Source organism: Vigna radiata, chromosome 7 (genome assembly GCF_000741045.1).
Source record: "Vigna radiata var. radiata cultivar VC1973A chromosome 7, Vradiata_ver6, whole genome shotgun sequence".
Classification (NCBI taxonomy): domain Eukaryota; kingdom Viridiplantae; phylum Streptophyta; class Magnoliopsida; order Fabales; family Fabaceae; genus Vigna; species Vigna radiata.
The window spans coordinates 11,303,716-11,327,055 of NC_028357.1; the positions used below are offsets into that span (position 1 = coordinate 11,303,716).

The following is a 23,340-nucleotide window of genomic DNA, read 5'->3' on the forward strand; positions in this document are numbered from 1 at the left end:
TAGTTATATATATATATATATATATATATATATATATATATATATATATATATATATATATATATTGAACTGAATTGTTGACTTTGATGTTAGAATAAATGTGCTTAATGTGGCTGTTGTAAGTGTGTATGGATGAACTATGAATATAAACTGATTTGAATGATGATTGTGATGTTATAGACTAGATGAAATGTTAAAATCTGTTATGAGATTGGCTTATGAGGAATTTGAATGAATTATACTCGTTTTAGGTAAGTTTTGAGGAAATGGGTAGTGAAATTGTGAATTAGGAGTTGGAGGCTGTATTGGTCTGTTGGGATAGCTTAGACAAGTCATTTGGGACTTATTTGAGTCCCTAAGTGGTTAAAAATAATGCCAAAAGTGGTAGAATTAGATTTGGGTCTCTAGGTTGAGAAATTTGGAGTTTTGAAATAGAAATTGGTTCATAAACACTTTAGAGATAGGTGTGTAGGAACACTTAATCAAGTCGACTAAGGTTTATAACACAAATTAGGATGGTTAGAAGTTGGGAAAAATAGTTAGAAGTGGTAAACTTGGGTTGAGTTGCATAACTCTGCAGAATTCGTGCTGCAAAATTATGCAGACTCACTGAGCGAATGAAGTCGCATAGCGAGTCACCCTGGCGAGCAGCTCTCTGCCATGACATTCTCACAACGAATAAATGTGTTGTGTGAATGGTTTGAGAGGTTTGCTCTCTGTTTGATGATCCACATAGTGAATCGGGGTGTTGTGCGACTAGTGGTGGCCTGGGATCATTGTCAGTTTAATTCGAATAGGGAAGGAGTGCGCTTTGCAAGTGTTTGGGGAGTCTGAGCCACTACTTGGGGCTCTCGCATAGCAAATTGAAACGCTATGCGAGGGGTTAGGGTCTGATACTACTGAGATTTTATTCACACATTGAATTTAGTCGTTGTACGACTGGTTATTAGGAGGAGTCTATGCCTGAGGATTCGCACAACGAGCTGGTGTCGTTGTGCGAGGAACATCTGGATTCGATATGCGAGAGGGTGAGCTAAGCGAATAGTCCTGGGTTAGTTTACTCTTTTCTTAGTCATTTTTGTTTGATTTAAATGATGTGGTGGATCAATTTAGATGATGTCTAAGTGTATGTTGGATGGTATGAATATCAGAGAATGGAATGGTGAATTCTAATGGAGACAAGGTATGATTTCAAAAGTGTGAATCTCTCGGTGGGATTTAAGTATGTTTAGAATTAATACAGAGAGCTAAGTCTTGGGGGTTATCCTAAAACTCTAATGATCTTTCATTCTCAAATAGAGAAGATTGATTCATGTAGTGAGAGTATTAGGAGGTCCTGGTGTAGGCTCTACTTGAAGGCCTATTGTGCGGTAACGGATTAACCTTGTGAGTGTGGTAGGGTGAAACCCATGGCAATGGCTTTACAAAGCAATAGAGGCCACCACAAGTGCACAACCCCCCATAGCTCGATATTCATTCTAAGTTCGGACGATCTAGTCTAAGTCATAATATGTTAGGATGTCTGAACTATGTTATCATGCTTGAGTTATCATGTATATGTTCTATGTTATGTAATTATATGAATGCTTTTGTATCTAGCTTACCCTTCTGCTTGTGTTTATGTTTTGTATGTGTGGTGTTTTTCCTTTGCAATGATCATCCTGTGGGTGTAAGGAGAGGCAGATGCGATCTCCGTGGAGTAGGCGCTTGATGGAGAGGATCCAGTTGCTCAGTAGTTTTAGGAGTAGTATTGTAAATAGTTTTGTAATAGACTAGTTGTTTATAAAGTTTTAAATTTTTATGGTTGTTTTGGATAACTATAAGATTTATACTTTATATTTTAATCGGATAATTGTTTTATCTTATCATATATGTGATGACTCATCTATATAGTTCAAGCTATATTTTTGGGATGTTACATTAATGGTATTAGAATAGTTCTTTCCTTAGGAATCTTGTAGGTTGTGAGTGTGCCTTGCTTGTGCTTGTGCACTCTTAGTTATGTCTGGGGGTTACCCTTGTTTCTTTGAGTTGGACTGATGGCTTTTCTCTTTGTGTAAGTAGAAGATGGAACCTAAGCCTCCTCCTCCCCCACCCACACATCCTAATGCGCCTGATATGACGAGGATGATGGAAGCAGTGTTAACTGCTATGCAGCAACAGAATGCTGCAATTGTGCAACAGAATACAGTAGCCTTGCAACAGTTGGAAGTTGCTAGGGTGTCAGCTGAGACATCCCAAAGGCAATATATGGATTTGTTGGCAAGTGGCAAGGCTACAACAGGACCTTCTTCTTCCTGTGTTCATTCTCAAGAGTGGAGTTTGGAAAGCTTCCTACAACATCACCCCGCCAAGTTCAATGGCAAGTGTAGTCCCGATGAGGCAGATCAATGGTTTAGGGATATGGAAAGGATCTACAATGCTAAGAGGTGTTCAGATGAGAACCGACTGGCTTTCTTAGAGTATCTATTATCTAGAGAGGCTAGCCATTGGTGGAGCAGCACTAGATCTTTGTTAGAGAGTACTGGTACTCAAATCTCTTAGGGGTTATTTAAGAAGAAGTTTTACAATGATTATTTTCCCAACAATGTGAGGTTTGCAAAAGAGGTAGAGTTTTTGCAGTTGGTCCAAGGAAATATGATTGTTTCTGATTATGCTGATAGGTTCAAACACTTGATTCACTTCCACACCTTAGCCATCGATGAAGAGTGGCAGTGTAGGAAATTTGATATGCCACGATTGTGGAGGTCCTCATGTTTTATCTGCGTGTCCTCAGAGGGTTGGTTACAGGAGATGTAACCGGTGCAGAAGGGAAGGTCATTATGAGAGGGATATCCCCATGGGTAGGAGAGATGACACTCAACCACAACATGTAGGGAGGTTTCAACAGGGAGGAGGTGTCAGACCTCAACCTATTGGCAGAGTATATGCTTTAACTAAATTAGAGGTGGCTAGCTCAGGTAATCTCATTATTGGTTATTGTCTGTTATTTGGTGAGTCATGTTGTGTATTGGTTATTGAGAAGCAGTTTATCCAGCCGAGTGTTTCGCCGTGGGGAGCGCCTGTGTTGCTAGTTAAGAAGAAGGATGGTAGCTCCAGGTTGTGTGTGGACTACAGACAGTTGAACAAGTTAACCATCAAGAATAAATACTCGTTGCCTAGGATTGAAGACTTGATGGATCAGCTGCATGGAGCTACAGTGTTCTCCAAGATTGCCCTAAGGTCAGGTTATCATTAAATTCTGGTCAAGGCAGTTGATGTGTAGAAGACTACTTTCAGGTCCAGATACGATCACTATGAGTATGTGGTTATGCCATTTGGTGTGACTAACGCTTGATAACGATTGAAAATAGTGTCATTTGTGATGTAATTCTGACACTAAATGCACCCTTTTCTGTTTATAACTTGCTTGAAATCATGCTTTTCTATTAAGTTGTGTGAATAAGAGATTTGAGGTTGAATTGAATGATTTTATGACCAATTTCACTTGTTTTGGCAGAAAATGAGGTGATAATGAAAGTAGAGATGAAGAGCCAAGGAGATGAGATCATAAAGGCCTAAAAGAGCACCAGAAGGAGGAACAACACGCAGCCTGAGCGCCCTGTATGGAGGCTCAAGCGTTGGAAATCGGCGTCCACTGCTCGGGCGCCTCAGCGTCGAGTCCCGAGGCCTAGGTGCCCCTTCTAAAGGCTCAAGCCCTACATGAGGATTGTCCACCACCCGGGTGCCCTAAGTAGGGCGCCTGAGCATCGTGCGTCGTGGATAAAGCCCAGTTTCTGCTCTATTTTGACTCTATTGGACCGGGCCCTGTTTCTACTCTATTCTGACTCTATTTAAAGGACCTAGACACTCTAGGTTTTGTATCTTTGGCAGAGAAGAGCACAAGAAAACACTTTCTCATCCTCTGAAGGCGAATTTGGATGCAGAAGCTCCTTTCCCCAACTTTTAGGGTTTCTCTATCTCATTCTTCTCCATTATTCATATAGTTTCTCCATGTCTATATGGAACCAAACTCTATTTGTTGTTGGGGGATGATGTAACCTTGTGAGCTCTCATGTATTTGAATTGATTTTTAATAATATATGTTTTTACATTAGTTGTTAGAGTAATTCATCTATGTCAACGCTTGTTGTGTTTAACTCATTCATTAGCATGACTTATGAATTGCATAAGTGTTGGGAGGTTCCTTACAATTCAGGTTCTTGTTGAATTACTCCCAATTGTAATATTTCTTAGGGATGAGGGTATGAGTCTTGGTCATCTTAAATCTCTTGATCTTCACATCTTATTACTAGGAATGCTAGGAATTGCATGAACTGGTAATTTGGGACAGGCTTATTCACCAAGGGATCGAGTTTAGGTGATTTAGTGAGTGACGTTAATATTAATGCATAAAGAAGAATTCTTACATACATGAGAGGGAACTTGGTGAAATCTAACCCCAACAACATATTCATCTCATATTAAACAACATTCGTTCATCTCTGTTTTATTCTGGTATTAATCAATTGCATTCATATTTAATTTTCTATTTTTGCATCTAAAACCAATGATCTCATTTTCTTTAAGTCTTAATTAATCTTGTTATCACACGACTGTCTAGCGCCAAGAGTCTTTAGGGATACGATACTTGGTCTTACCATTTTATATTACTTGTGCGACTCGGTACACTTGTTGATCCAGCAAACAACGCTCCAACCATATTAATGGACTACATGAACAAAATCTTCAGGTCGTTCTTAGATAAGTTCATTGTTGTCTTTATAGATGACATACTTATTTATTCTAAAGACTCGGGAGGAGCACGAGGATCACCTTAGAACAGTAATTGGGAGTATGTCAAGCTGTCTAAGTGTGAATTTTGGTTAGAAGAGGTGCAGTTTCTTGGGCATGTGATCTCAATTGGTGGTATTTCTGTGGATCCAGCAAAGTTGCAAGCATTTCTTCAATGGGAGAGACCTAAGTCTGCCATTGAGATTAGGAGCTTTGTGGGTTTAGCTAGCTATTATCGTTGCTTCGTTGAGGGTTTTTTCAAGATTGTGGCGTTGTTGACTCAGTTAACGAGGAAGGATCAACCTTTTGCTTGGATGGATCAGTGTGAGTCTAGCTTTCAAGAGCTAAAGCAAAGGCTGACTAGTGCTTCAATGTTGGTGATTACTGGCACAAGTAGACCTTTTGAGGTTTTCTGTGATGCTTCCTACTAGGGATTGGGTTGTGTGTTGATGCAAGAGAAGAAAGTGGTCGCCTACACTTCAAGGCAACTCAAGGTTCATGAGAAGAATTATCCCACTCATGACTTGGAGTTGGTAGCGGTAGTGTTTGCCTTGAAGATTTGGAGGCACTATTTGTATGGTGCTCAGTTTTAGGAATTTAGTGATCATAAGAGTTTGAAGTATCTCTTTGATCAGAAGGAGTTGAATATGAGGCAGAGGAGATAGATGGATTTTATAAATAATTATGAGTTTGATCTCCTCTACCATCTTAGGAAGGAAAATGTTGTAGCTGATGCATTGAGTAGGAAGTCAGTGCATGTGTCTGCGTTGATGGTCAGAGAGTTGGAGTTGGTGGAGAGTTTCAGAGACTTGAGGATGCATGATGGGTGTCGCGGCCCATACAAATTTGATTGCATAATACGAAATGCAGTATAGCTAGGGAGTGACCCCTAGGTCGTCTCTCAAGGACCAACTGCGGTTCAGAATCAAGTCAAACACGAAGGGGGGGTTTTGTGAAAGGTTTGTGAATGGAAAATTAAATTAAGTTAAAACTAGAAATTAAATACAAGTAAACATAATCAAGAACATTAAAATAACTGAACTAAGCATGAAGACCGAACGGTCCTACATTGAGACCGAACTATCTCTAAATCAAGTAAAAGCAGGAAGATAAAGAAACCGAACAGATTAAACACCATAGTGAACTGAAACAATAAACTGAACATAACAGATGGCACAGTGATCAAAATCAGTAAATAAAACATTCAAAATACCAATCAACCACAATACACAAGTGCGTAAACCAAATTCAATACGACAAGGAAACTAAACATCAAAAATAATTCAACACTCAAATAGCACAAAGAAAACACGTGAATATTAAACGTATTAACCAGACTTGCATAATGATGGCTACTCACATTGAAAAAAGCAAATCAATGCATTAACTCAAAACTGAATTCCAAGCTCAAATATATTCAACATATATATTATATATATTTAACTCCTTCTCGGTCCATGCTACTAAAAAAAATAAGAAAACCATTTTGGAGATTTCAATCCACCACACCGTATGCACCATTCTAAAAGCTAAAACTATCCAATACAAAAAAGTATATCCTCCACGACATGCCAGACTCTGCTTCTTCAATCAACCAGCGCCTCTTTTCTTCACCCGTACCCCTCCATGTTTCTCTTCTCAGTTCGTTATAAAGGAAACCTCCTCCCTAAAAATAACACTGCAGCCGAGAATAAAAAAATGAGTGTGACGGCTCCCCTGGAATCAATCCCAAGACCACACTCTATACCCTACTGCCAGCGTGGATTGGCTCTTCAAGATGTGGACCAGGCCCTTCCGTATGCACCTCCAAATGCTATGCAAGGTTGAAGCTGCTAAACATGATAAAAGTTGGGCCGTGTAGAAGAGTTGCTGCCAGCTTTCTGCTTCAATGTTGGATCCTTTCCTTCTCGGATGTGCAGGCCGTGTAAAGGCTGTTGGGCTGCTGCTGCATGCGTCTTCAAATGCTGGGATATGGCCATGAAGCCCAAGCTGTTGTGTGCACCCCTACTGTCAATGCTCACATGGGCTGGCTGCTGCAGTGTGAAGGTTGCATGGAGTCCTGGGCCGAGAAGCACTGGTGCAAGCCTTGATGTTTCTTGCTGTATGAAGGAAGTGCTACTGCATGGGCTGTGAAGGTGGACCGTGGAGGCTGCGTGCGTGGAGCGTGGAGCGAAGCAGTTGGTGTCCTTTTGATTCAGAGACGTGCAACCTGCTGGTAACGTGCTGCTGACATGAAACACCATCCAGACCTTTTTTTCAATCCATGGGCCGTGTGTTATCATCAAGCCAGCTGGAGCACAACTTCTTATTTTTTAATTCTTCAAGCACCTCCTTCCAAGCCCAAAATGAATGTTCATGTGCTTCATTCAGCATTTTCATTCCTTCGTTGGAAGCTATGATGTGCAGCCCAATGAAATGTGGCAACCCCCTTCAACATGCTAATGGACTCTCCCAATTTATATGTTAGTCCTTGCACTTCATTCTCCAACAAGTGCCTTATGGATTGCAGCAAGATGTTGGGCTGTTGTGAAGCTGAACACGTGAAGGCTGAGCTGCTAGATGCACCGCTGCTGGAACAATTGGATTTAGACCGTGAATGTAGCTGAATACTTCTACGTGGGCCGCTGCTGCTGAAGCTGGGACCTTGCTACCAGCGTCCTAACTCATGTGTCAGCCCTTTCCAAATGAAAACAATTCAATGTGGCGGGCCCTCCCATTTTCTTGCAGCCGAGACACTCCAAGACCAAGCTTTGCTGGACCGTGGCATGAAAGTTGTGCTGCCAGCCTTCCACGTGAGTTGCTGCCAATTCACCAAGCTTGATGGACCGTGAAAGGGGTGCTGCAGCTGCTAATCAAATTGCTGGACTACTCCAAATATGGGCTGCTACCGTGAAGGTTGTTGTTGCATGCATGGGCCGTGAGGATGAGGCCTGGTTCCAATTTAATTAATTTTAGCACCTTGCTTTTTTAGTTCCTTCCACGTGGTTGAAACCTTCTTCCCTTGGACCGTGTGCTGTTGGATTTTTTTCAATTGCAAACCACCAATATATCACCTTGAGCACACGGGACTCTAGACACTCTTGTGCTGCTGGATGTGGAGCTGATGCTTGGGCCGTGATGCAGCTGGACCGAGAAGTGTTTCTGTCCGTGCAGAGGTGGTGCTGCAATGTGGGTGTGTGTGGAGTTGCTTGCTGGACCGGTGCTATATGCATGAACGTGGGCTGCTGAACTTCCTCAAAGAAAAGCCAAAATGCTTCTCCAAAAATTACTTCAGCGTCACAACAACTTCTTTTTCTATATGTCACCCCCTTCTTCCATTAAAGCACCCCTATCCATAAGCTCAAAGCATAAAATCTCCAAATTGCCCTTCTTTTTGTGTACAATTCTTTTGAGAAGAGTCTTGAATTGTGTGACAACTCTCAATATGTCCCAAATTGTATTCCCAAAATTTTCCTGAAAATAATAATGCAAATAATTAGTCTCGGATAATTCAAATTAATTAAAATTCGAATTTCCGGTCAAATTAAGCACAATTAGCAGAAACGGGAAAATACCGGACATTTAAGCACAATTCCCTGATTAATTTCGGTACAATAAACTAAGTGAAGTCGAGAAAATATCGACTCATCAATGCAGCTGGAGTTAGAGTTAGATAATATCAGATAATTTGAGGATGTCTATGTCGAAACTTGCATAGTTGTACATCAGAGAGGTTTTGAGACTGCATGGGGTGCCTTCCAGTATTGTATCAGATAGAGATCCGCGGTTCACTTCTAGATTTTGGAAGACGCTACAAAGTGAGATGGAAAGTAGATTTCATATGAGTTTAGCTTATCATCCCCAGACTGATGGCCAATCAGAGAGGACGATCCAGTCACTTGACGATTTGCTAAGAATGTATGTATTGGATCACTTAGGAGTCTAGGATTAGGTATTGTCGTTCATGGAGTTTACCTACAACAACAGTTTTCAGGCCAACATTGGTATGGTACCGTTTGAAGCATTGTATTGTCGAAGATGTAGGACGCCTCTGTGTTGGTTTCAATAGGGAGAGTCAATGTTGATTAGGCTAGATTTGATTCAATAGACGACTGAGAAAGTAAAGTTGATTCAGGACAGGATGCAGGCAACTCAGAGTAGACATAAGTCCTATGTTGATCAAAGGTAGAGACCAATGGAGTTTGCAGTTGAGGATCATGTATTCCTCAGAGTGACTACTACTACTGGTGTAGGAAGAGTCATTTGTGCTAGGAGGGTATCTCTTAGGTACATTGGTTCTTATCAGATTCTAAGGCGTATAGGGCCAGTTGCTTATGAGATAGTCATGCCACCCTAGTTGGAAAATCTTCATTTAGTGTTCCATGTCTCACAGCTCAAGAAGTATGTGCCTAATCCTTCTCACGTGCTGGAAGTGGAAGATGTGCAAGTCAGAGAAGATCTTTCAGTAGAGGTACAGCCTGTCAGGATTATGGAGAGTCAGACCGAACAACTTAAAGGAAAAACCATCAGTTTAGTCAAAGTTGTCTGGGATAGTAGGAAAGGTGACTCTACATGGGAGCTAGAGGGAGTCATGAGAGAGTATTATCCTCACCTGTTCTCTGGTAAGTTTAATTTTTATGGGCAAAAATTTTTGTTGCTGGGGAGAATGTAAGAACCTAGAAAATAGAGTATTAGAGTATTAGAGTAGATAGGTGTATTTAAAATAATATTATAATATAAATAGAAATTCTAAGTCTCGATTCATTATCTAAAACACCTTCATCTCTCTAAAACTCTATCTTCCTTGAGTTCTCTGACTTCTCTCTACCCTTTCTCACTATAATGTTATCTGTTCAAAGATCAGGAAGTGCCTAGACGATCCTTGCGTCAAGGGCAACAATATCTACTGATCAATTTCTTGTTTTGAGTCGGTAAGTCGTTTCTCCTTTGTCCTCCGTAAGTTCTTGGACTATGATCAAGCAAAGAATCTTGTTTGTGTGTATCTAGTAACGTTTCCTTCCAATTTCTAACTCAAGTTAGGTTCCAAGATGGATTTTCTATCATCGGTGACTTGTAGGTTTCTGTTGCGTTTCCTTGCGGTGAAAACTTCTGTCATGGTTTCAGTGAATTGTGTAGAGTTTGAGTGAGGTAAGGGAAACTGGATTTTATCTCTGTTTGCTGAACTATTTGGTGCATGTGTGAATAGTATGCTAGTTATATATATATATATATATATATATATATATATATATATATATATATATATATATATATATATATATATATATATTGAACTGAATTGTTGACTTTGATGTTAAAATAAATGTGCTTAATGTGGTTGTTGTAAGTGTGTATGGATGAACTATGAATATGAACTGATTTGAATGATGATTCTGATGTTATAGACTAGATGAAATGTTAAAATTTGTTATGAGATTGGTTTATGAGGAATTTGAATGAATTATACTTGTTTTAGGTAAGTTTTGAGGAAGTGGAGTAATGAAATTGTGAATTAGGAGTTAGAGGTTGTACTGGTCTGTTGGGATAGCTTAGACAAGTCATTTGGTACTTATTTGAGTCCCTAAGTGGTTAAAAATAATATCAAAAGTGGTATAATTAGATTTGGGTTTCTAGGTTGAGAAATTTGGAGTTTTGAAATAGAAATTGGTTCCTCAACACTTTAGATTGAGGTTAGTGAGTTGTAAGAACACTTAGTCAAATCTATTAAGGTTTATAACACAAATTAGGATGGTTAGAAGTTGGGAAAAATAGTTATAAGTGGTAAACTTAGGCTGAGTTGCATAATTCTGCAAAATTCGTGCTATAGAATTATGCAGACTCGCTGAGTGAATAGATTAGCAGAGGGAGTCACCCTAGTGAGCACCTCTCTGCCAGGGCATTCACACAATGAATAAATGTGTTATGCAAATGGTTTGAGAGGTTTGCTCTCTGTCTGATGATCCGGATAGCGAATCGGGGTGTTGTGCAACTGGTAGTGGTGTAGGATCACTGCCAGTTTAATTTGAATAGCGAAGGGGTGCACTCTGCGAGTGTTTGGAGATTCTGAGCCACTGCTTGGGGCTCTCGCATAGAAAATTAGGGCGCTATGTGAGGAGTTAGGGTCTGATACTATTGAGAGTTTATTCGCCCATCAAATTTAGTTGTTGTGCTACTGGTTGTGAAGGGGAGTCTTTGTTTGAGGATTTGCACAACGAGCTGGTGTCGCTGTGCGAGCAACCTCTGGATTTGCTATGCGAGAGGGTGCGCTGAGCGAATAGTCCTGAGTTTGTTTACTCTTTTCTTAGTCATTTTTGTTTGATTTAAATGATGTGGTGGATCAGTTTAGATGATGTCTAAGTGTATGTTGGATGGTACGAATATCAGAGAATGAAATGGTGAATTCAAGTGGAGACAAGGTATGATTTCAAAAGTGTGAATCTCTCATTGGGATTTAAGTATGTTTAGAATGAATACAAGGAGCTCAATACTAGGGGTTATCCTAAAACTCTAATGATCTTTCATTCTCAAATAAAGAAGATTGATTCATGTGGTTAGAGTAGTAGGAGGTCCTAATGTAGGCGCTACTTAGAGGCCTATTGTGCGGTAACGGACTAACCTTTTGTGTGTGGTAGGGTGAAACCCATGGAAATGACATTGCAAAGTAGTAAAGGCCACCACAAGTGCACAACCCGTCATAGTTCAATATTCATTCCAAGTCTGGACGGTCTATTCTAGGTCATAATATGTTAGGATGTCTGAACTATGTTATCATGCTTGAGTTATCAGGAAGCGGTGAATTGCGTAGTGAGAATATTGTATAACTCTAACCATATGAGAAACCAACTAAGATAACATTGTATTGATTTGCAATGACATACCCAATATCCAGTATGGTCATCCACTTAGTAAGATTACCCTGTAAGGGATGAAGCAAACTGTTATGAAAAGAAATAAATAACAAATAATAAGTAATATGTCTGACCTAAAGTACACATACTTGTGATCGATTGTGGACCACCAAATATTGTCGTAGTTCTTCCAATTTATCGTAGCTTCCTACTAATAGTGCGTATTCATCATGCCACGTAGTAATTTCTTCATGGAGGTCATGTCGGATAATGAGACATGCCTCTTCACCTAGGCTCAACAAAGCAACAATGCATCGACAACCACAATGATCATCGACTACAACATCAACAACATCGACAATGTATGCATGACAAATCGGATGATCAAACATCGGTACTTGCCTTCGCTGAACTAGTTTAGACTTCGATTTGACTTGTGTTTTTCGTGATGAAGACTTAACCATCGAATCCAAAGTGTTTATGTGCTCAAAATATGATGAGTCACGCTTTGTAGGCCTTTCATGCCGTGGAAGTGTAGTCTTCTATGCACCTTTGGTTTTTACTTTATGTGAAGGAGGTACCATAAATGTTATTTTAGAACAAGATATTTTGCCTAGATTCATAACTTTGTTTGTCTATGCTTTAACGAAGTATGCCTTATATAGAATGATCCAAATGTGATTGACATATTCAAAAAATAGAAGCCATGCAATAGAGACATCTTGAAGACGATCAACATAAGTACTAAACATGGACTGTTCCTCACAGTCCATCACATGTTCCCTTGTTTCCATCAACACATCCTATGCCTCAACTAAATCCACTACCATTTTGCATTTGACTTTGACATTTTTCATAATTTGGAACCTTTTAAGCATATAATAAGTCTTACAAAATACATTTCCAATGACATTCATGAAAGCAAGGTTTCTATAAGTAACAATAACACGTGGGCTGCCCTCAAATGTCATAAATAATTCTCTGAACCTTTTTAATGCCCAAGTGAAATTATTTTTGGCATTCACTTGATAACAATGCAAAGGAGACTAAGAATGTCAACCTCGTAGATGTGACACCAACTATCTCAAACAAGAGGAGACAATATTTGTTTGTCTTGTATCCATCAAGAAAACAATATTAAACACATTCAACAAGTGCATTGCACCTGGATGTGTCCAAACATCTACTCCATTGGATGTATTTATCTTGATCTAACATCATCATCAACTGATGCATTTCAGTTCTCGACCCTCTCAAAGATCGTTTGTATGTGTACCTTGCATTATATATTTGTTTAATTATTATCACATTAGAATCGTTATGTTCTTTGAGAGTCAATAGAATATTTGAGGGCTTCACTTGACTATTAGTCATGTCAACAAGTATTGACTGTTGAACACCATTTAACCTCCTAATAAAAGGATGATCAACCAAAGTCTCAACTAATTCATGGTCGTGATATCCATAGATTACCTTTAAAACCTAACCCTCTCCATTAGAATAGAGTTTACCACTCAACTTAAATGAATACTCACATTTTCTTGTCCCGAATACACTAGACTAAACATCGGGTTTATACTTCATGTACTTCCCAGTCCTTAGACAACCTAACAAAATGAATGTCTTTCTTCTAACTTCACCAATTGCGGTGTCAGATCTTATAATAATCACAACAAATCCAAGATCAAACGTAATTCTTCGAACCCATTTAATTAAATCACCACGTGAGGGAAATATTTGTTCATCAGTAAAATTATTTGTATAATCACCTTCAACCACTTCATTTATGAAATAAGGAAATTTAAAATGAAATTCGAATTTATTTGAGAACTCATTAATTGAAATGAATAATTATCCATCTTATAATATTAATCACAACCTATACAATGAACATATTTACCCCTCACTATTTCTCTATGTAATGACAATAACAACACATATTAAAAATTAAATAAAAAATAAAAAACCACACATAAAAAATTAAACAATAAATACAAAACATTAAGACTTATTAAAAATTAAATCATAAATAAAAAAGGAACATATATTTCAAAGTTAAATAATAAATAAAAACATTTTCAAAATTAAAAATTATATAAAAATATTTAAATAAAAGAATTTAAAAAATTTCAAATTAAAAAATAAACCAAATTTCAAAATATTCTTAATTATTAACTGATTTTCAAAAACCCGACAACTCCTTAACCGAATTTCGAAAATTGATTAAGAGTCAAACGTTTTTTAAATCTAAAAACTTCACTTACTTTGAAATTCAAGATCTCTAACTTTAAACAATTAACTCTCGTCAACAAGCAACACCCAAAAACCACAACCGTGATTACCATCGAAACCAAAAAAGAAAATACATAATGAAAAAAATAAGACATTATGAAACAAAGAGAAATGAATTAACAAACACATAGTGAACATAGTGAAGGAAGTGAACCCAGGAGGGTATATATTACTGATGATTAACATATTCATTACTCACTCGTCAAATTATTTTTTTTCTTTTTAAATGAAACAACACATTTATATTTTGGAGGTGGAGAAGAACTTCGGAGATGTGTAGAAAGAAACACTGCCTCTTAAAATTTGAAGAAAATTTTTGCTGGAGTTAGTTCAGTAAAAGTTTTTCTTTAATCTAATTTCTATGCACAAATTTACATATGATAAACTGTTTTTTTTTTTTCTTTCTCACTCTTTTTAGTAAGGGTGAACATGAGTTGTGTTGAATTGGATTCGAATCAAGATCAATTTAGTATAACCTGAATTTATTTTAAAATTTACATTTGATTATTTAATTTATCAAGTTAATTAGATTTGGGTTATCTAAGATGTGGGTTAATTCGATTGGGATTTTTGGATCACAAATTTATTTAAATTAATTTTTTTTAATGAAAAGAACTATTTTTATTTTGAATATATAATATAAACATAATAAATCTTTAAATAAAAAAATATGTATAGTTTTAATGATAATTATTAGGTTTAATCCATTTAGTTGTCCCTATTTTTGGAAGGTTTTCCTATTTTGATCTCCGGGATTCCTAATTGAGTTCCTATAAGTGCTAATTTCAATCAATTAAGTCTCTGTCCTTAAATTTAGGTAACGGGATTAACTTTTTTTGCACAGCTGGAAGGATGACCTGTTAATTTATGTAAACGTGACCTATTTAGAGTTGAAATGTGGCATGAATTGAGTCCCATAAGTGCTAATTTCAACTCAATTCATGTCACGTTTCAACTCTAAATAGGCCACGTTTACATAAATTAACAGGTCATCCTGTGCAAAAAAGTTAACCCTGTTACCTAAATTTAACGACATGGACTTAATTATGGAAATTAGCACTTATAGGGACTCAATTAAGAATCCTAATAAGACTGGGATGAAAATAAGAAGATCTTTCAAAAATAAGGACAACTAAATAATTAAACCTAATTATTATAATAAACTACGTGGGAACTCTCGCCAACACAGTGAGAGACCAAATGAAAGAAAACTAAATGTCGGAAAAACATCTGTGAATGTGACTTGTCCGGTTCCCCAACTTCAAATAATCTCCTTCTTCCTTCCAACGGTCTCCCACTTCCCAACTCAAATTTCAAAATTTTTCTATTTTTCTTCTTTCCATTTCTCCTAACTCTAACCCTTTTTTTCATTTACTCAAATAAAAGATAGCAGTATTTTAAGCATGCAATATAAAACGAGTCAAATTATGTTATTTTATTCAATAGAAAAACTATGTTTCTTGATAGATACAGAACAAACAAGTTGACAACCTAAGCTGCCCTAGCCGGAGCTGGAGGTTGAACAATGTGAGCTGTACAATTCATGACCACAACGTGTTTTTCCAGCTCTTTCATCATGCCCCCTAAAACACCATTCTTAAACAAGCTTTAATCGATTGAGATTTCTGTTTTTTATATCTTTGTCTAATGTTTAAAAATAAATAATTTGTTTTAATAAGCACATCCTATATACTTTTCAAATAAACTATTTCTTTTAAATCTTATTTTAAATTTAAACATACTAACTTAAAATTTTATTATACACAAACAAATAGTCCTTTATAAAATAGTAAATTATAATTTGTGTCCCTATAATAAATACACGTGTCAGTATTTTGTTATGGGAACCGTGATAAGAAAATTTTAATCTTTAATACATAATATACCAAGATTTAGTAAGCAAAGAAAATAAATTTTAGCTGCAAAAGAAAGAAAACAAATTTTGGCGTTATATAAAAGAAAATAATTTTTAACAAAGTTTAAAACTTTACACAGAGGACAAGCTATTTTTTTTTTCTCTGGTTCTCTCTTTTTGCACACAAAATTTCGGTAGTGCACAAGCTGGCCCAGTTGATTCTTTTCCTCTTTACGGCTAAGCTTCCATTCCAAAGCCTCTGTTGATGCATTGAACGATACTCTAAAAGGGAAATTTTCCATTTGTTCTTTCTGAGTAGAATTCAGCAATATCTTCATTGTCCCCTGGTTAGTTGATGCAAAAGTTTGAGAATTTTTAAGACAATGAAGAGGGTGAAGAAGCTAGAACAATTGTTGTTGCTTTCCTATAGGCCTAAACCTCTTCAAATTTTCATGGCCATGATGTTTCTCTATTTGCTCTTCACCACCTTCGAAATCGAAACTTCTCTTGCTTTCAATACCAGGTTTGTGTCAGTGTCCTCCTTGCTGGGTACGGAACACCAATACACTCATCTCAGCAAAGCCTCAAACCTTCCTTCGCAAGGGGTGTTCCAAGGTTCAGTGCATCGGAAAACTATGCAGGGGTTGCAGAAAGTTTCTACCTTGAGTTTTATTGATGTTTTGAACGACAGTAGTGTTGCTAAAAACGAGGTTTCTGAACTCCACAAGGTTGCTAGGCATGCTTGGTTTGAAGGGAAGAGGCTTTGGGAAGAAGTCGAGAGTGTGATGAAAATTGACAATGTGACAAGGTTCAAAGCTGAGAACCTTTCTGATTCGTGTCAGAGTTCAATTTCTTTATCTGGTTCTGAATTGAGGGGGGAGAAAGGGGTCACGGTGATGATGCTTCCTTGTGGGTTGACATTAGGGTCTCATGTTACTGTCGTGGGGACCCCTCGTTGGGCTCACTGGGAGGACGATCTTAAGATATCTGTGGTGAAGGAACAGGAGGGGAAGGTGATGGTGTCACAGTTCATGTTGGAGCTTCAGGGTTTGAAGAGTGTGGACAACGAAGACCCTCCCAGGATACTGCATTTCAACCCCAGGTTGAAGGGAGATTACAGTGGTAAGCCTGTTATTGAGCAGAACACTTGTTACAGAATGCAGTGGGGCTCTGCTCTCAGGTGCGAGGGATGGAAATCCCGGGCTGATGAGGATACTGGTGATGCATTTCATCCTTTCTCATTTTCAGTTTTGAAAATGTTTTGTTATGTGTTTTCTTTTATTAGCATCATGATTTTGAATTGGGGCTGTGAAGTGCATTAAAACCATGGTTAGCATCTTTGATTTCCAATGGAATCGAACCAAATATAGGAACAAGGGGTTTTCCAAAGGCATTTTAAATAACATGGTTGTGCACTTGTGCTCCATAAATTTCATGATATGTGGTAATTTTTAGGGCCTTGATATCCATGGACGTTATTTCTGTACTTTTATAATCCAATGTGGAATGTACTGTAAAGGTTTTAAATACATCCGGCATTGATATAACCACCTCAACGACTTTTTTAAGATATCTAGGAAATGATACAACTGCAACTGCAACCACAAATTAACTTGATTTTTGTCATATGTGAACTAGAATATAAAAGAAGCACCACTGCTTTCTTTTATTACGATTTTCATTTTCAATGGTGAATGCAGTGCATTTGGTGTGCTTCATTTTTCTCTGCTGTGGCTTGTCAGGTCCAAGGGATATTTCCCCCTATGCTGATTTTCTGTGCTTTCTGTAGTTGATGAACAGGTTAAATGTGAAAAGTGGATTCGTGATGATGATAGCCACACGGAAGAGGCAAAGGCAACATGGTGGTTGACCAGACTGATAGGGCGAACTAAGAAGGTGACTGTTGATTGGCCATACCCTTTTGTCGAGGGGAGATTATTTGTTCTAACCGTAAGTGCTGGATTGGAAGGTTACCATGTTAGTGTGGATGGAAGGCATGTGACATCTTTTCCTTATCGCACGGTTGGTACACTGGTCATGTTTCCCTTTGCTGTGTGAATTCAGACATTTCTGAATTGTTTGTGCTATATTGTCAGGGCTTTTCTCTTGAGGATGCGACTGGTCTATCCGTAAAAGGGGATGTTGATGTGCACTCTATATTTGCAGCTTCCTTACCTACATCGCATCCAAGTTTTGCTCCACAAATGCATCTTGAATTACTTCCTCAGTGGAAAGCTCCGCTGCTTCATGTAAATGTAGAGCTTTTCATTGGAATACTTTCTGCTGGCAACCATTTTGCTGAACGGATGGCAGTGAGGAAATCATGGATGCAACATAAACTAGTCAAATCTTCAAATGTTGTGGCTCGGTTCTTTGTTGCCTTGGTAAGAGTAATGCATCTTCCCTACCCACCAATGATGATAAAGTATAATCCATAACTAGCTTTCTTTTTGTCAAAAATATCTACAATTTTTTCATTTCTCATATTTTGTATAATAGCATGGAAGGAAAGATTTAAATGTGGAGATAAAGAAAGAAGCTGATTATTTTGGCGACATTGTTATTGTGCCCTACATGGATCATTATGACCTGGTTGTGTTGAAGACAATAGCTATCACTGAATATGGGGTGAGTAATAGCAGAGTTGAATATAGGGCGAGGAATATCAGAGTTGAGTTATTCATTGTTGTTGAAAATTATTATTTGCAGATTCGAGTGGCTGCCAAGTATATCATGAAGTGCGATGATGACACATTTGTCAGAGTTGATTCTATGATCAGCGAAGTAAGAAATGTAAGAAATGGTAGAAGTCTGTATATTGGAAATATGAATTATCACCACAAGCCTCTACGTAATGGCAAATGGGCTGTAACATTTGAGGTATAGCTTCTCTTATCATTTCTGTTTATAGCGGATCTTTCTTCAACATATATAGTTAGCTTACTATATTATTTTGTGGACTATGGCTTAAAACAGTTGCTATGATCACATTTAATTTTCTAAGAACGCTAAGAGGTTTATTGGTTAAATTTTAGTGATGAAAGAAACTACTAATACTTTGATCATGGATATTATTTCTGAATGTCTTGTGTGAATGGAAGTTTGTTGCTTAAATAACTTGCCATGACATTTGGGAGGCTGATGAATTTTGTGCATTTGCATTACCTGAAGTTCTGCACAATATGTTTATGGAACATTCTGTATTCTTCTCTTAACTGACCAAATGTTATATTTAGGTATATTTTTTTTTTATATTATAAAAACTAAACTACTTGTACTAAAAACTAAGTTATACCATTTTTTTAGTACGATTTACATGAACTGAACTTTTGCATTTGTACTTCAGTTAACTTTATAAACTGAATCGTGAATATTCATTATTAAAGATCATGTCACCAGGTGTATTTTTCTGTTGTAATTGATCTGGGTTGACATTTTTTTTGGTGATGCAATAACTACCTTCAATTATTATTTATACATTATCTATAAATTAAAAATTGTATTATGTATACAAATGTATAAAGAAATATAATATTTTATTATACATATTTTATTTAATCTTATTATAATTATAATTTTGAATTATTATTTACCTGAGAATCTAATTTTCATCTAGTCTTCTATTTAGGTTTTTAACATGACAACATAAATTGTTTAATATTGATTATTTAATCATTATTCATTATCTATTATTTAATCTCATAATTATTATTTTTATTTTATTAAAAATAAAAATTGACATGTAATATTCTTGATCTGAAATATTTTGAATATCTTGTATTATATGGTATCATAGTTATAAATAATCTTTCATTTTCTTTTACATCATAAATTATAAAGACAAATTAGATATATAATTTAGTTTAATCATATAATAATTTTTTAAATAATTTGAATATATTATATATTCAAATTATTTAAAAAATTAGTTTTATGATTAAACTAAATTATATATCTAATTTGTCTTTATAATTTATGATATAAAAGAAAATGAAAAATTGTGAGAGAAATATAATTTAAAAGATTAAATATATTTTATATTTTGTAAGAATAATTTATCATTAAACTAAGTATAATTTTTCTCTAGGAGTTAAGCGTAAGTTTTGAACAAAGAAAATAAGGGAAAAGAATAAAAGCATTAAGGAAAAACAAAAATAAATAAAATTTATTAGAATTATATATGTTAATTTTAATTATTTGTTTATAAAAAATATTATAAAGTTATTTAATTTTATTAATATAATAAGGTTTGAAATAAATCTAAAGTATTTTTTTAAGAGTAAACTTTTTAAATAAAACAAACTTCAAATAATCTATTCTTGAAATTACATTAATTTCTGATAAATGATTTCTGTTAAATATGAATTTCTTTAATAAATAACATGTAAAAATTATATTCTGTATGATAGAAATAATATTTTACATGATTAGTATAACGACTAAAAATATATAATTTATCTTAAAGTCAAAAAACAAAAAAACAATATTTAAAAACCAAAACAAAATATTTTTCGTAAAAGCTGGGTCGAAAATTTAAACGAAAAAGTAAAGAGTTTTATAAAACTGACTTACAGTGATAATGTTTAAAGGATTGGTTATCAGTTAATTGGTATAAGTACAGTTTTTTATAACTAAACTGTTGAACAATACAGTTTATATATAGTTAAGTTTCTTTTAGTTTATTATAAATATAGTTAATTATAATGTAATATAGTTTAGTATGGTTTAGTTACATATGTTCAGTCCTATATTTAGGCATATGACTGTAAGAGTTACAGCTTAGATGTAGCGTGATTGCGTTTGAGTGAGCTTGAAGCTAGAAGTTCCATGCAAAATATTTGTGACCTTGGATTTTCAAGATTGAAAACTGTCATCACATACTAATTGTTTTATGCCCTTTTGTTTTGTTTTAAATATATGGTTCATATCTACCAGGAATGGTCAAAGGAAGAGTATCCTACCTATGCTAATGGTCCAGGTTATATAATCTCTTCAGATATTGCTCACTTCATTGTATCCAACTTTGAGAAGCACAAACTAAAAGTAGGTTTTCTATTATCTTGTGTTTGTGTGCATATACTTGTGTTGTCACATAAAGGGTTGAAGTTTTGGCTGTTTATTGAGGACAATTTCAATGTGTTGTAGTTATTTAAAATGGAGGATGTGAGCATGGGAATGTGGGTAGAAGAATTCAACAGTTCAAGAGCAGTTGAGTATGTGCACAGCTTGAAGTTCTGCCAATTTGGTTGCATTGAAGATTACTACACTGCACATTACCAATCTCCACGACAAATGACTTGTATGTGGCATAAGTTACAACACCAGGGAAAACCCTTGTGTTGCAACATCAGATAATATTATAGCCTATGATCATAATATTCATATTATATATTTGTACATAGGCACTGAGGACCTTTTTGGCCTCCACATATTCATTCATTGTTTTACCTCCTACTTTTCCCCATTTGGATTCTCCTAAGTAGAAGGCCTAGGTGTATCATATAAAGTTGGATACTGCAGCGATCGCTGAAGGAGCAAACCAATGATTTGTGAATTTGTAATGTGGTACACATTGTACCAGAAGCCAAATGAAATGTTTATTTCTGGTTCTACTTCATATTTGGTTTGCCATACCAAAATTACTGTGTGAATACTGAGTCTAACTTAGTGTTTTGGAAAGACCTTCAATCTCCCCTTCTTTTTTCTTGATCTTATATCTCCTGAATATATATATATATATCTTTATTAGGACTATAAGTGTGAATCCTAAGTGTGAATTTGGTTGACATTGAGTAGAAATGAGTCTTAAAAGCAATATATAAGAAAAGAAAAATCCATCTACTAATTATCTTAAGGTTTTAGATTGAAATTGATATTTTGACTTTATTATATTAAATATTTATGGCTCATTAGAGTTGGCATTTTCCCAAGCGAATATGGATGTGAAACCACTAAACTACTTTGAAAATAACAAGTTGAAAGGTGTAAGAATGTTTATTTTTTTGGATAAAACTAGTTTATATTAATAATAGTTGTTTAAAAAACATTCAAAATATAGTCATGTTAATTTAGGCAATGAAAAATAGCACTATAAAGTAATAATTTTAAAGAAATATAATCTAATAAAATGTTTTTTTTTTTTTATTATTAAGGGTGAATGTTCTATATTTTTTTAATGCAAACAAAATGGCAAGAGTTTTGAAAGTAAACAGAAGTTTATGAATAGCCCAGATTTTTCTTGAAGAATTGTGAGCTAAGTTTAAAAATATTTTAAATGTCTCTTTATTTTCTTTCTCTAAATATAATTAAACACTTTTTTATACACTAATAAAAATTATAATATATCATTCGAATGAGATTGCACAAAGTACAAAAATTAAATTAATAATAATTGAAATTTAGTATAAATATTTTCTATTTTAAACTTCAATTTATGTTGGGTGATGATAAACAAGATTTATGACAATAACATTCAGTTATTATATTATAGTAAATAAAATGTTTTTATACAATTGTAGTGATAATATTACACTTATGAAATGAGTTAAAAAACAAAAATAATTATAAAAAAATCATCGAAATGATAAAAATAAACAAATAAAAGTATTATAAATAAATAAAAATGATTAAATGTACTCCTAAAAAAATGATACACCATTTAATGAAATCTCATACAAGAAAACAAATGTATAATTAACGGCATGATAAGATCAAAACTACCTTGAAAATTAAAAAAAAAAAAAAACTTTTCAAAATGTACTCAGAACTAATAAAAGATAATGAAATTATTTTAGTAAAACAAAAGTTCTTCCTATGAAACAAAAATTAAGGATCAAAGAGAATAACAAAATTAAGTTTTTGAAATTACTTACTAAATGAAGGTTTATACTATTCAATATTTGAATTTAAAAATAAATAAAATATTTTTATGTGAAAAAAATATTAATAAAAAGTAAAAATATTCAAACATATATAACTATTTAATTGACTATGATTAATAATATATCATTTAAACACAACCATATAAAAGTTATGATAAGAAAGAAATTATCTTATTTCTTTATTATCTTATTTTAGTTTTATCCAATAAGAATTTATCTGTATCTCTTATTTTTTTAATTATAAATATTTTTATAAATATTTTTTTTTCAAATCAAATAAATTTAAATAATTTTTTTTTTAAATATTCATGGAATAAAAGAAAATGTTCCCTCTTTTGTAGAAAGTGAAAAGTCTTTGAGTATTGTCGGCCTTCTATTAAGAATTCGGATAGATGAAGAGAAGGCCAACTTATCTCGATCTGGTCATTCACCCGATATGGGAATACCTTTTAGTAAGGCAAGACTAGAGAAAAGTCCGATTGAACTCACAACCGAAGATATGAAGAAATCAACTGCATTAGCACTTCATAAGGGAATACCGGACTCAACGAATTCTTTAGTTTACATCGAGATCAAGTCCCATTGAATCTCTTAGAGGAAGATCAGTAGTCCGACTAGGTACTGGTCGAGCTCATTGGCTGTAGAAACAAAAAAGAAAAGAAAACTAATATATATATATATATATATATATATATATATATATATATATATA

The 23,340-nt window shown here is 35.1% G+C and overlaps 2 protein-coding genes across 3 annotated transcripts; both read left to right on the forward strand.

Moving 5' to 3' along the window:
- Nucleotides 1–8,947: 8,947 nt before the first annotated feature.
- On the forward strand, nucleotides 8,948–11,573 carry LOC106766055. Its single transcript, XM_014650817.1, has 3 exons — nucleotides 8,948–9,028; nucleotides 9,146–9,374; nucleotides 11,539–11,573. Exons 1-3 carry the CDS (start codon nucleotides 8,948–8,950, stop codon nucleotides 11,571–11,573), a joined length of 345 nt encoding a protein of 114 aa, XP_014506303.1.
- Nucleotides 11,574–15,873: 4,300 nt separating this feature from the next.
- LOC106767314 (hydroxyproline O-galactosyltransferase GALT6) lies at nucleotides 15,874–21,410 on the forward strand. Of its 2 annotated transcripts, none has more exons than XM_022783125.1 (7): nucleotides 15,874–16,965; nucleotides 17,537–17,697; nucleotides 17,844–18,131; nucleotides 18,247–18,375; nucleotides 18,457–18,627; nucleotides 20,683–20,790; nucleotides 20,893–21,410. In XM_022783125.1, the coding sequence occupies exons 1-7, from the start codon at nucleotides 16,131–16,133 to the stop codon at nucleotides 21,100–21,102; spliced, it is 1,902 nt and encodes a 633-aa protein (XP_022638846.1). In that variant the 5' UTR covers nucleotides 15,874–16,130; the 3' UTR covers nucleotides 21,103–21,410. The 2 variants fall into 2 exon arrangements, with proteins under 2 accessions (XP_022638846.1, XP_014507660.1); XM_014652174.2 differs by having other exon boundaries at nucleotides 15,876–16,965; nucleotides 17,537–17,769.
- Nucleotides 21,411–23,340: the final 1,930 nt, after the last annotated feature.

Bases quoted from the DNA above. Each gene is read 5' to 3' on its own strand.
- LOC106766055 (XM_014650817.1), top strand. From the start codon at position 8,948: ATGGAGTTTGCAGTTGAGGATCATGTATTCCTCAGAGTGACTACTACT. The intron at 9,029-9,145 runs GTATCTCTTAGG...CATGTCTCACAG, and splicing joins GAGTCATTTGTGCTAGGAGG to CTCAAGAAGTATGTGCCTAA. The intron at 9,375-11,538 runs GTAAGTTTAATT...TTGAGTTATCAG, and splicing joins TTATCCTCACCTGTTCTCTG to GAAGCGGTGAATTGCGTAGT.
- LOC106767314 (XM_014652174.2), top strand. From the start codon at position 16,131: ATGAAGAGGGTGAAGAAGCTAGAACAATTGTTGTTGCTTTCCTATAGG. The intron at 16,966-17,536 runs GTGATGCATTTC...TGCTTTCTGTAG, and splicing joins CCGGGCTGATGAGGATACTG to TTGATGAACAGGTTAAATGT. The intron at 18,628-20,682 runs GTATAGCTTCTC...CATATCTACCAG, and splicing joins AATGGGCTGTAACATTTGAG to GAATGGTCAAAGGAAGAGTA.